The sequence below is a fragment of the Dendrobium catenatum genome, unplaced genomic scaffold (assembly GCF_001605985.2).
Source record: "Dendrobium catenatum unplaced genomic scaffold, ASM160598v2 fragScaff_scaffold_1063, whole genome shotgun sequence".
Taxonomy (NCBI): Eukaryota; Viridiplantae; Streptophyta; class Magnoliopsida; order Asparagales; family Orchidaceae; genus Dendrobium; species Dendrobium catenatum.
In genome coordinates, this window is record NW_021319525.1 from 278,328 (window position 1) to 291,922 (window position 13,595).

Consider the following 13,595-nt stretch of genomic DNA (forward strand, 5'->3'; position numbering starts at 1 on the left):
TAAGAGGATTAATCAGATCAACTATGCATACATTGTGTTGGTTGATGCCATACTAGGTCTAACACTATTGGGATGATTGAATTCGTTTTGAGTCAAATAAAACTATGATCATCCAGGGGACTATCAACTAATTTGCGAAAACACAATATAGCACATGACAATATTAATTCAATCAAGCAACGACAATGAGTCAATCAGAATATACCATAGAACAACAAAGGATTGAATTCCCCATAGACTTCTAAGTGTCAATAGAAGGGTTCCTTCAACATCAAGAAGATTGCTAGTTCATAAGCTTAATGATTAAAGATTGACAAACGAATTGATATACTGAGAACTCGGATCATGGTACACTTCTGCCATATATATATATATATATATATATATATATATACTTTTTTTTTTCTTCATAAATCTTAAAATTTTGTTTTGCTACAACAACATGCATATAATTGACCCCAAAGGAATATTCATCAAAAGAGAAACAAATAGAATTAAAACATAAATCTTAAAATCTACTCATAAAATTGATTAAATCCCTAGTATCAAAGCCATGTCAAGTCCTAAGAACCTCAAAAGATATTTTTAAACAAAATTGTATATCAATACAATACATTCTGCCATGTCTTTCCCAATAGTTCACTTGTGGTTAACAATCAATTGTGCACTAAAATAGCTAAACTTGACAGACATACACTAAAGTACTCAATAACCGACCTAATTCCTCTCAAGAGAGGAGTTCATCCCGCTAATAGTGGGAATAGAGCAATGGTTTACCAGAAGTGTGGAACCTGGACACCTCCTCCCTCTAAATGCAATAGAGGATGCTCCTGTTGCATCTAAATGTGGGAATGAAGCACTGATATCGTAAGTGTGGGAATGAGACTCTCACATACTTTTTAATAGAGAATAGTGCACTACAATATAAGAGTCTCATGGTGCTATAGCATGTAATGCATCACATGGCATGTTAGTTTAAAAGTAATGCAAGTCATAAAAAAATATGAATGATTTATTAATAATTCAACAATATAAGAAATAAAATATCTTAAAAAAAAAGGCAAGCACACAAACACAATAAACATCACTTAATAGTTTAAAAGATAGCTATAGTTTACATGAAGGTTAACATATGGCAATCATGGCAAAGAAAATAATTAGATTTACAAAGAAAACCATCGCAATAGCAATGCTAATATTAAGACAAAATGTGAAACTTCGGTGCTTAGGTTTAGAGCATATGAAATATTTGTTTATAATTCTCAAATAAATAAAAAATTAAACAGGTGCTAATGAGAACCATCATCATTCATACACCAAATAAACTCATCACCATTATTATCATCTCCCAAATCATAATATTCTCTATCATCCTCATCTTCTTCATGTCATCTACAAGTATACTGGACCTAAAAGAAAATTCTTTTTCTTGTCCTTTAAATCGACCTTGAATGTTCTATATCTTTTTGATACATGCTAGTTGCTCTGGCAAAATCAAAACAATTAGAAAAATCATTCAAAAAACAAAACTAATAAAATAACGCACACTATATAAGCTATTCCCATAAAACATAATGTGCACCATTTTATCCACCAACACCTTTTTATGTTAATAGCATAAAAAATGCACCTCGTTCTGTTACGAATTATTTTACAATATTGACAAGCAAGAATGTCTTCCTCAAGCATAGAAGAAGACAAACTAACGTCCCCAAGATAGGGAGTCAGGTAAAGCTCCTTCCTCTAAGAGTAAAAGTTACACCTTAGTTCCCTTTAAGAGTTTGATATACCTCTTTTGAAAACTAAGAGGAATTCAAATAATTAGATAAGAAAGTTTTTTTTTAAAAATAAAAGGATGATAAATATTATATTAACAATAGATTAATCAAAATTATGATTCATCCAATGAATTTATGAGAGTGAGTAATGGAATATAGGAATGGAATATAGGATTAAAAAAATTAATCTAGTTTCAAAGAAACAATTACAGTTCATATCAAGAAGATGAACTTTAAAGAGAGATTTATATTAAGAAAATTAATGAAAAAATATATATGATGGTGCATTGAATAGTATTAGAAGAAATTATGAAGTGAACAAATAATTTCTAATAACATAAGGGGTCAACATTAGGTTTTTATCTCTTTGCATCGATTATGAAGGTGACTACAAAGGAACTTTAAAGTGCGGTGCTTCAATATATGCTTTTTACAAGTGACATATTTTTGTTCTATGAGGTATCCACTGAATAAGTGAAAAGTTAAAATAATAGAGAAAATATTTAGGAAAACAAAAGACTTAGAATTAGTAGAACAAATTCATGTATATGATATTCAATCTTAGTTGAGTGATATTAATAATTATCATTTAACAATCAGCATCATTAAAAGATAAGATGATGCCTATATGTGATACAGAGAATTTGAAAGATAAAAAGAAAATGAGTGAATCTTGTGGGTTATTATTAAAAGGGAGTAGTAGTGTAAAACCCATCATGATTTACAAGTTCTAATTTCATTTATTAAACATCAGTACAATGCCCAAAAGATGAGATGAAAAGACTATATATCTCCACCCTAATAACCATAATAGCAATAAAATCTCATATGATGATATAATCTGAAGAAAGTAAAAGGGGAAAATGAGATGTCTACCATGAGAATTTATTTACCAAAAGATTCTCAGAATAACAGCATTAAAGAATGCTTTTTGTCTCAAAAATGATTAATGAACCCTAGTAAAGCACAACATTTATCATAGAGCAAAAAAAAAAAACTGATTGATTTCATACATTGGAATCCTTTCGTGAGATGCTGGACATTTGGTTCTCATCATCAGAATCACTGTCCCCAGCCACATCTTTTGCCTGCTTAGCAGCAGCAGAATCATGTTGTGCAGAAGTCATTGTATTACCGGTAACTGATTGCTGGTAGAGAATCCCACCAGCTAGAGTGAAAAGTAGGCAAGCTAAGCCAAACGGACTAGCATGCTTATCCCATATGAGAACGTTGATTGCAACTGTGAGAAACTTATTAACAACACCTGTCACCGTAAAAGCTGTAGCTGAAACAGCTTTCCTTGCCGCAAAGCCAAAGAAACTGATGAGCAATCCAAACACGCAGGACAAGCTAACTGCAGCAAATGTGCCAAAATCAACCCAAGCCCCAGATCCCAATCCAACAGCTATTAAAACATCAGCATACTCCCCAGTTAACACCATAAATACAGGAGCCATCATCAAGGATAAGAGATTATTGTAGAAGACAAATCCCCAAGTGTTGAGCCCAAGATTCGTCACCATGTGTTTTATGTAGACCATCTCTGTTGTGATTGTGATCAAGTAAGCAAAAGCCCACGAATATGCAGTGAGGGTGAATGCTGAATCAGTCATCACATACCCAATAGCACCACCAAGTAGAATCACCAAAGATAAAAATGTCAGTTTGGAAGGGCATGGCTGCTTTCTAAAGGCGGTGTCGGCAATGGCTACCAATAATGGTGTCAAAGATCGAAACACTATAAAAGTGTCCACATTAGCATGCCTGAGGAGGTTTGTGTTGGTGAATATAGCAAGGTAGAAGACAGTAGCAGCAGGTAAGAACTTTTTGGCTATTTCCAGGGTGAAAGGATCATGGTGCAGAAATCCCAGCTTTCCAAGGATCCATACACCAGCAGCAGAAGACAGGTATTGCAATGCCGTTAAGAGGCCAGGAAAATTGAATTTTGTGATGGCAAATTTGTTAATGACAGCAAGCAAGCTCGAGCATAGAGCATATCCCACAACAAGGCTACTGGTAGCATAGTACTGTTTTGCCAGTTCAAGTTTAATGGCCGGCATTGTTCTGCAAACTCCCAAACCTGTAAAACTTGCAGGTTTTTCAAAGCTTAGAGAAAGTGCAAAATACAAGTAGAGGTGATGTGATACCACATGCGAAGGAGCTTCGGGGAGGATGCGGTTCAAGTAGTCTTCAACGGTGTCGTCGAAGTCAAAACCCACATCAAAGAACGGCGATTGGTGGATGTCGACTTGACCTCGATCGTCATGCACAAATCCAAAGTTCCATTCGGATTCCGCCATGCATGCTTGGCGTCGAAGAATCTTCCACACGAAGAGAGGAAGAACGTGGTGTTGAAAGAGAGTACTTGTCGTTTGATAAGATGGGAGAGGGCCGGCGGGAATCTCAAGGAGAGAGGATGGGGGCTGGCGGGTACAAGAGGGAGAAAGCTAGGGTGAGAGCAAATTAAGTTGGATGCTTCTCAAAATGGTTTACTAAAATTCTGAAATTTAATTTCAAGTTTTAGTAAATTTAGAGGGAAGTATTTGAAATAAATTTCAAATTTTGAATGTGATTAAGGGACTTAATGAGGGATTAATGAGGCCCATTAAGAGGGGAGGCCGGCGGCTTGTAGAGAGGGAGGGAGAGGTTTGAAAACTTAAAACTGAAAATTAATTTCAGTTTTAAGTAATTTAGGAGGGAAAAACTATTTGTATTTGAATTCAAATGAGGCGTCATCAATGCCTTAATGGGGGCATTAATTGTGGATCCACCTAGAGGAGGCCGGCGGCAATGCTAGGAGGGAGAAAGGAAAAATCAAATGGTGGAGTTTCCAATTTCGGGTGATGACGTGGAGGTAAGTTATGAGGACTCCAATTTAATTTAATTTGAAATTGGAATTTATCAAATAAACTTTCCTAAATTGGATTTCCAAATTAGGAAAGAATTTGAAATTTGAAATTCAAATTTCAAATTTAGGAGCATGCGGAAGGGCGGATTGGACGGTTGGGGAGTTGAGGGGAAGTTGCCGGCAAGGTGGCCGGCCGGGGTTGTGGTGGTGGCCGGCAGCGGGTTCCCAAGGGGTGGCGGCAATGAAGAGTTAGGAAGGGATTTTCTTGTGGAGGAGAAGGAAGATGGAGGTGAATACGAAGGAGAAGATAGAAAACCTAACCACGAGCCGCGGACTCTTCCAACGACTGGTGGGTCTTGCGATTTGCTCCCCTTGAGCTCTCTCCCTTCTCAAGCTCTCATGCAAGAAGAAGAAGTAGAAACACATAAATTTTTCATTCAAATATTCATTAGTCTATTATAAAGCATGAGACCCATATAAATAGGTCTTCAAACATAAGGAAATAAAAGTACTCAAATGCCCTTTGGGCTACAATAAGACAACACTCCCCATAGGGGTAAACTAGAAAATAAAAATGCCAACTAAATAAAACATAAAATACATCAAAAATTAAAGGCTCTGAATCGTAACCGTCGATCGGCGCTGTCTCCGGCGATACACATGCTTGAACCTCTAATCGATGTCCACATCAAGAGGAGTCAGAAAAAAAAAGCTGGATTTTTTTGTTAGTGTTCAGCTCATTCTTTAAGTGAAAGAGCCGAGCATAAACATGATTTTTCACCTCCTTAACTAAATGTGTTTAAACACGAACAATAGTCAACTGGATTATATTCCACTCAGAAAGAGCTAAACATAGATATATGCATAAAACTTTATTTTGTAACTATGTTGCACCATTAAAATCACAGGATATACTCTCAAAGTTATGTCAATACATACTTTATATACTAAGATGCTTAAAAAAAGTCATATTGTGAAAATTCATAAGGTTCTTTTACACATAATGAAAGTCATCAATTGAAAATATGTTGATCCATTTGATGATCAACGGCTTGACTTATAATTCAAGTTTAGAAAGGAACCCAAAGAAAAAAGGATTTTAATACCGAATTTGAACTTGAACTTATTCATGTCTAGCACAATAGTTAATGCACCAAATTTATTAAACACAGTAGGCAAAGACGGGTATCATTGATATTTAGTCTTGTTGTATGCTAGAATATCTATGGCGGTAGAGAAAAATTAACATCTTAATTTTGTATAAAGATCCAACACACATATAGATAAAAAACAGGTACAAGAGATTCTAAAGTTCTACAATGAAAACTCAGAAAGAGAAAAACCAAAAGGCCTAGCATACCTAAAATGATTTCAGTGGTGCCTGTAATTGATAGAAATGATGTCATTTTCTGTGATTGAAAAATGTGTTGATATAATATAGTAAGCATAAGCTATACAAAATGAATTTCAAGATTAAAGTTAGAAAAAACCCATGACATATGAATTGTTTTCAATAGATCATTTTCTATATATTTGTTCATACTCCTTTAAGGATAGTAGACTAGAGATCAAAAAGTCCAGCATAAATCCACATGTTGATATCGAGAGTCATAGTGGGTGTTGACAGCGTGCATCGGCCTTATAGGCGATGGCGTGCACCAGCATTATTGGAGATGACATGTGACGAAGTCGACAACATCAGTGTAGCTGAGCAATAATGGTCATAGGACTCTATTTAAGTGATGGTGGTCAAAGGACCATATTTAGGTGATGATGGTCGAAGTATATAATCACATGATGGTGATCGGATGACCGTAGTCACGTGATCGTAGCGGGATACTATACTTGGGTGATGGTCTTCGGAGGATTGTAGTTGGGCAATGGAGGTCAGAATACTATAACTGTTTGATGGTAGTAAAATGATTGTAGCATGACGACATTAGTCATAGTAACTTAGTTAGGCGATAAGGGTCAAAAGATCGTAGTTAGGTGATAGGGGTTGAAGAATTGTTGATAGGCAAGATGGTTGAATGACATTATTCAAAGGATCATAGTCGATAGAGGGTGCTAGAGATATTGTAGTCAGGCGACAATAATCAGGAAACTACAATCGAATGTTGGTGGTCGGAGGACTGTAATCAGACGATGGTGATTGGAGAACAATAATTGAGCGATTATGATGGAGATCAACAATAATCTGAGAACCATAGTTGAGCGACGATGGTCGGGAGACTATAGTTAGTCGAAAGTTGTTGGAGGAACATAATCAGGTGACGGTGGTCATAAGAATGTAGTCGAGAGATGGTGATATAAATGCCATAAGTCAGACGATGGTGGTTGGTGGATTGTAATCAGACAATGGTAGTCATGAGACTATAGTCGGGAGACCATGGTTTGATGGCAACGATCAAGCTATGGTTCAATGCTAATGGTCAAGTGGTGGTCTAACATTGGTGTTTTGGCGATGGCTTGATGGCAACAAACGAGCGAGAGAGGGAGAATGGGATAGTGGTGCTTGGGTGGAGCTCCGAGATTCTTCAAGCTTCTGAGTTATTTTAAATATCAAGACAAGGTCCACATTCCCCTTCATGTAGAGAGTAAGGAGATTATTTATAGATTTTTTTAGAGTGACATGTCTCATATATGTATGAAAAATCCAAAACATTCAATCAATCGACCTATATTGATTCCCTCAATCATAGATTTTTCTTTCAGCAATTACATGTTTTAATAATATCAAAATCATATGATTTTGGGCACATTGGGTTCATCACGTTGAGACGCTCAATTTAATTACATGTGAGTTGTTTGGTCGCCTAATTAACGCCTTGGAAGTTTCCTATGCGCTTTAATTGTTTGATCTAAACTCATTTTGAGTCAAATTGTAACACTTTAGAGTTCAACTCCCGTTCTCAACCCATGAACAATATGAGTCTGAAGCTTCCTTCGTGACTTGAGGAACTTTGTCGTAGTGGCTCCGTTTCATGCCTCATTTCATAGGAAACCTCAATGTAGCTCTATTTTATTATATTCCATCTATATCTCAATTCCATTCATTTCATATCCCTTTTGTGTCATTGACATAAGAGATGTCATTTATAGTATATCTGTTTCTATCTATATAGATATGGAAAGTGAAGGAATCATCATATAATAATCGAGAAATTGCAATAGAAAAGAAAAAGGGGAGGTTTGTGATGATCTTTATTGCCAATTGGTTTGTCTAGTCGAGTTTTAGTTTGACCATAACAATGTTGAATCAGAGCTCGGATGGTTCTGAATTTAATTTTTGAAAGTTTTTCAATTCAAATATAAATTGATATTCATGCATGATCAAACCACCCAGCATCAATTCATAGATTAGATACCTCCAGTTCTAAAAATTACACAGTGAAGAAGATAAAGAGCAACAACATTGAAATTATTGATGCCAAGGAAAAATGCGCCAAGCACCCATTTGGTTTCTTGAAATCAAAAAGCAAGCTTTGAAATACAATAAAAGTTGCTACTCCCATCATTAGCTTGGTTTAGTTGAAAATGAGCATTGGCTTCTAACTTCATAAATCCTGTTAACCCTATCTTGAATATGATGATTCCGACATCACAAACAAATGAGTGACAATAAATTCATCACTTTCCAAAGATGTTTCTATCTAAAACTCTAAAAACAACCAAATACCTAAAGCGAATTCAAAATTACAAGGAAAATACCTTCGATCCAGGTAGCAGCAAGTCCGACACTCAGATCTACTATATTGGGTAGGAATGCGACCAGCAACAGAGAGATTTATCGAAAACTTTACAGATGGGGGAGCAGAGAAGCCAATGTAAAAGAAAAAGTATGGGGCCCAAGAATGGATCACCGACGATAAATGATAGGAATCGGCTGAAGCAAAGCTCCACGGGGAACCTTTTAATCGATATCTGAAGGAAGCTGCAAATCTCTGTCGAACTCTAACCCTAGCTTCGGCTAAGAGGCCAGCCAATTCATTTTGCTTCCCCGCCCAGTGTTGCCGAAGAATGGCGTATGACATTTCGCTGAGATGATATTGAGAGTCTTGAATGAGTATAGTGAAACGACGAAAATAACCTCTTGGTTGGAGAGCCGACGACCGACTTGATATTAATCTCGTGTTTTAACTTATTAATTATCCTTAAACTGTGCGCAAGTTAACAAGCCAGTAGTCTTAGGCTCCGTTTGAATAAGCTTTAATCAGCTCGTCATAACTGTTTGGAAGACAAATTTAGACTTCATTTGATTCAGTTTATGCTTACATAAAAAGGAGTTTTAGAAAAAGAGGTTGAGAAAAAACCGTTCAATAAAATGGAGTTTCAATAATGAGATATGTTTGAGTAATGTTTTTAAAAGTGCTTATTAATATTTGAAAGTAAATTTAAATTGTTTGTTTAGGAGTTCTGCATTTGAGATTTTTTTATAAAAGACATAATTGCCCATGAAATTTATGTACACATAATTAATATATATATATATCTTTCTAAGAAAAATTTAATTGTCTACTAATTTATAATATAAAAAGTTTTCATTTTTAACTCATAATTTTTTAACATACAACATAATTTTTACTACAAATATGATAAAATTTAAATCATGTTAATTTATTATTATACTTACAATATTTTGTTATTAATTCTTCTATAAAAAAAACTCAACTTAAACAAAAAATATATTTTTATGTTGGAAAATTAATTTATTTTCTTATCAAATAAATTATTTTTGAAATTGAGAAGATACAATGAATCAAACGCAAATCTGAATGGAATCCTTTGTAGCTGATGGCTTGATGCGGCACATATTTAAATGTGCATGTATTAAAAAATATTACATCAATAAAATTTCAACAATTGTTCATCAAAGGTATAAACAAATAGCATTACAAATACTTTCCTAAATAAATCTTAAACAACCATGTCATCATCTCCTTCTCAGGATGATGACTGAATTTGATTCCTGTTACAAAAAAAAAATTAAACAAATATTTCAGCTTTTTTTGTATTAAAATATTTGGAAATTCATATTTACAAAAAAAACAGTTTGCATATTCATTATACCTGTTCTAATTGCATAGTTCAAATGCAATTTTATCTCTCAGTTCAAACTCTACTTCGGCATATAACACATTACTTTCTTCAATTTGCTCTCCTACTCTGCATTGATATGCCTCTGGATGAATAAAATTTTCATCAACGTCACAGTCTATAAAATCTGGATCATTTCGTGATATATGTCGTCGAATATAATTATGTAATCCCATGGTACCAACAACAATAAGACGCTGCTTCTTAAAACTATAATTAGGCATATCTCTTAATATTCCCCATTTCTTTTTCCATACACCAAAGGAACGTTCAATTACACTTCTTAGTGAGGAATGTCTACTATTAAAAAGCTCCTTATGTCCCATAATAGTTCTACTATCTCTTCTAAAATCTGGTATGTGATATCTGGTTCCCAAGTATGGCTTCAAATATCCCCTTTGTAGAGGGTAACCTGCATCAACTAAGTAAAACTTTCCTGTTCAAAAATTTGTTAATTAGTATACAATATAACCTAATTAATAAATATAACAATTTCATTCTATAAATTAGTAATACCTGGAGGTGGTGCAGGAAAATTATATTTCGGATCCATCACTGCATGTTTAAATATACGTTCATCATCTGCCGAACCCTCCCAACCAGGTGAAACAAATGTGAAACACATGTTGAAATCACATGCAGCCATAACATTTTGTGTCGGTGAATGATGACGTCCAATATAAGCGACCTGCTCTTCAACAGGGATGCGTGCATCAACGTGTGTGCCATCAATAGCACCAATGCAGTCTTTAAAGTATGGCATGTAACGTTTGTCATTAATTATTTTTTCAGGAATATCATGAAAAAATTTATCTACAGTGCAATGTATTCTCCATTGTTAATCGAACTAATGCTTGTAGACCATTATAAAAAAACCTACTAATTGTCTCTGTAGAGTGTTGAAATCGTTCACATGTTGATCTAATACTCTCATTATGTCCCAAAATGTATAAAGTTATTGCAAGTACCTCTCGATAGTAGTTCTGCGAGATCCATGTAAACCATATGATGATTCCAACAAAGAAACTAAGGGCTGTTTGGACGCGGGCACTCTTGCTTTACTTTATAAAAAGTTATGAAATTACTGTTTGGGGCATCGCGGCAGAACAGCGGCAGAAAAAATTCGCGGCGTGTAATTGCTTCCGTGACCTTACACTCCTCTCCCGGTCCGCCTGCAGTCCGCTGCTTTCCGAAAAAAAATGACGAAAATTCCCCTCCAAATATTCGCGGACTACCACCCTCATCCTCCTCGAGCTCTCCTTGACATGGCTTCACGTGAGATCCTTTGGTCGTTCATGAATGTTATTGGAGAGCAAATAAAGGCCATTTATTTCCTTCCTATCCACCGTGAGCACAGTCGTCATGCCGGCGAACCCAAAATCCCCTTCCAATCCCTTTCAATGGAGGAAATGATCTCCCCTTCGTCATCTCCTCTCCTACACCTCCCCTTCTACTCCATCCAACCCCAACCCTTACGATCCCGCCGGGAAATTCTCCCCATAAGTTATCGCCTCCGTCGCCATCGCCGTTGCCGTCGCTGTCGCCGTCGCCATTGCCGTCGCCGTCGCAGTCGCCGTCGCCGTCACTATCTGACACTGTTCGTGGATGAGCAGCGAAGCAAATTGGAATGTCGTTTTCATCCGTTTCTTTCCTCCCGCATCTAACCTTCACTGCTCGATTTTCAGGTATCTTTCATCCCTAATTTTATAGAAGTATCAGTCCAATCGAGTTTTTCGCTTATTTTTCTGGTTTCTGTATAAAATTTTAATGAAATTTCTGATACGAATCAGGCTAGCATTTGGATTTTGAGACGAATAATTTCATTATTTTTCATCGATTTCTTTATGGCGTTGCGTTTTTTATATTTGGTTTCGGTTAATTCATGCTGTTTCTGAGATTTTATGGACGTCTGTGCTTGAGATTTTGTTTGCCTGGTAGATTAGCGTTAGTTTTTGCAGGAAATTTTAATTAGGTTTTGTTAGGGTTTAATTTGTCTCTGTTTGTTCGCCGATGCTTTTTATCTTCTACTCTAATGGATTCAGCTTGTTTAGGGTTTAATAGTTGATTATCATATACATTAAAACAATCAAATTTTAAAAAATTATATATTTCATCTAAATATATATAAGGGTATGAAGGTAAATTATTCACATACAGCTGCAGCACAGTAGTTCTACAGTTACGCTATCCAAACAAAATATAATGATTTATATAAAGCAACTTCAGGAAGCAATTTTCTGTACAACAATTTCACAACCTACTTTACCGACAGCTGCAGCCGTCCCAAACGCACCCTAAGTCTATAAAAATAACTTGTGACATTCTGAACATGTTATGAAATCTATTTGGATGGCCATGCAACAACTCACACAACCATTTATCTCTCGTTTGAGCTGATGTCATGCAAGGATTCTTGCAAACATACAATGCATAGTAATCATGAATTGCACATGTCGTTGTGAGTATTATACGAGTAAATTCTGCCACTCCTTTACACTCATTAACTTCTAACATATCATCAAGTACTTCGTCCTCCTCAAAATTTAACAAATCCTCTGCCATTATTGATCTGGAACAGTACAAATACTACAAATTACTAAATGATATATAATAATGTAGTGATTATTACTAATTAAAAATAGAAGACATCATTCAGCTGATTACTAATTAAAAATATGTTGCTTCATATAAATGACCTCATGAAGATTGCCTTAAAAGGATTTCATATGGTTCAGCCTGGATTGATGGCCATTAAGTGAAGAATTTGTATACTAATTAACAAAAGAAAAAATGCAATATACGATGACTGCTGAGATTAAGGGCCAATTCTTCAATAGGCTCTTTTTAGAAACCGAATACCAACCCTCAGTTTTTCCAGAATTTCCTATTACAGAGCAATTTTCAAATGACTCCAGATTGTCAACTGCACCATCATCTAGCTTAAGTTCACCATGAAAATGCAAAGTTTCCTACCAAATCATTTGAAATTTCATCAATCAATTTAAGTATCAATTTCATGAGATATTTGATGCACTTCTTGCTTATCAAAACAATTCATAGTTGCACTGAAAAGCTGGCTGAAATTGGAAAACCAACAAATAGAAACAAAGCATAGTTCTCTATACTCTTCTTTAACATTACTATAACTGCTGCTGCTGAAATGAATCAGAACTTTTTCAGTCATATCATATATCCAAGGAATGAGAACAACATCGCAAGCATAAAGAGCAGGTAAATTTCGGTATACATGCAATTATGTGTGGTAAGATGGATAGTATTATTAGAAGATTATTTAAGAAGTTTTGTGGAGTTAGAAAATAAAGTATGTAAAATGCAATAAAAAAAAAAGTAAAACATAACAAGTACATGGCACATCAGGTGTTGAAGGGAATTCTATCCAACAAGTCTGGTGCAAAGTTGTCATTACGCAACACAGTCACTTATTAGACAACTCTATCCAAAAAAAACTTCGGCAAAGAGATGTGGTCAGTTCAAGAATTCAGTTTACAATGCAAAAAAGTTAGGATTAGGCAAATAATGGTGATGATAACAAGTTAACACGCCAACCACTTCACATCAAAGCAATTCCTAAATCAAAACTTGTATGAGACGCACATAAGTGTCAAATAAAATGTAATCTGCAACATGCACCAAACACAAATCAAAATAAATCACACACAATAAACGTTTGCAAAAAAGAGTCCAAATATGCCTGCACTTGAACAATTACATCCAGAATCATATAAAGCAATATAACATAATTACATCCAGAATCATATACAGAAATAAGCAACAACCTAAATAAACACAAAGGAAATAAGCAACAACCTAAATAAATACAAAGGAAATAAGTTATGAACCTAACTAAAAAC

General features: G+C 35.2%; 2 protein-coding genes across 4 annotated transcripts; both read right to left on the reverse strand.

Moving 5' to 3' along the window:
* Positions 1–758: 758 nt before the first annotated feature.
* On the reverse strand, positions 759–8,678 carry LOC110095189 (GDP-fucose transporter 1-like). 3 transcript variants are annotated; one of them, XM_020820622.2, is made up of 3 exons: positions 8,338–8,678; positions 2,792–3,842; positions 759–839 (listed from the first exon to the last, which is right to left on the reverse strand). In XM_020820622.2, exons 1-3 carry the CDS (start codon positions 8,658–8,660, stop codon positions 774–776), a joined length of 1,440 nt encoding a protein of 479 aa, XP_020676281.2. In that variant the 5' UTR covers positions 8,661–8,678; the 3' UTR covers positions 759–773. The 3 variants fall into 3 exon arrangements, with proteins under 3 accessions (XP_020676281.2, XP_020676282.2, XP_028554142.1); XM_020820623.2 differs by having other exon boundaries at positions 2,792–3,858; positions 8,338–8,474; XM_028698309.1 differs by lacking the exon at positions 759–839 and adding an exon at positions 1,361–1,485 and having other exon boundaries at positions 8,338–8,677.
* Positions 8,679–9,701: 1,023 nt separating this feature from the next.
* LOC110095181 lies at positions 9,702–10,536 on the reverse strand. Its single transcript, XM_020820612.2, has 2 exons — positions 10,240–10,536; positions 9,702–10,159 (listed from the first exon to the last, which is right to left on the reverse strand). Exons 1-2 carry the CDS (start codon positions 10,484–10,486, stop codon positions 9,702–9,704), a joined length of 705 nt encoding a protein of 234 aa, XP_020676271.2. The 5' UTR covers positions 10,487–10,536.
* Positions 10,537–13,595: the final 3,059 nt, after the last annotated feature.

What these genes read in the sequence shown, in the direction of transcription:
- LOC110095181 (XM_020820612.2), bottom strand. Translation starts at nt 10,486, where the DNA reads ATGCCATACTTTAAAGACTGCATTGGTGCTATTGATGGCACACACGTT. An exon ending in TTTTCCTGCACCACCTCCAG is followed by an intron (nt 10,160 to 10,239) that starts GTATTACTAATT and finishes ATTTTTGAACAG; the next exon opens with GAAAGTTTTACTTAGTTGAT.
- LOC110095189 (XM_020820622.2), bottom strand. Translation starts at nt 8,660, where the DNA reads ATGTCATACGCCATTCTTCGGCAACACTGGGCGGGGAAGCAAAATGAA. An exon ending in TGCTGCTACCTGGATCGAAG is followed by an intron (nt 3,843 to 8,337) that starts GTATTTTCCTTG and finishes GGGAGTTTGCAG; the next exon opens with AACAATGCCGGCCATTAAAC. An exon ending in TCTCACGAAAGGATTCCAAT is followed by an intron (nt 840 to 2,791) that starts GTATGAAATCAA and finishes TCCCACATTTAG; the next exon opens with ATGCAACAGGAGCATCCTCT.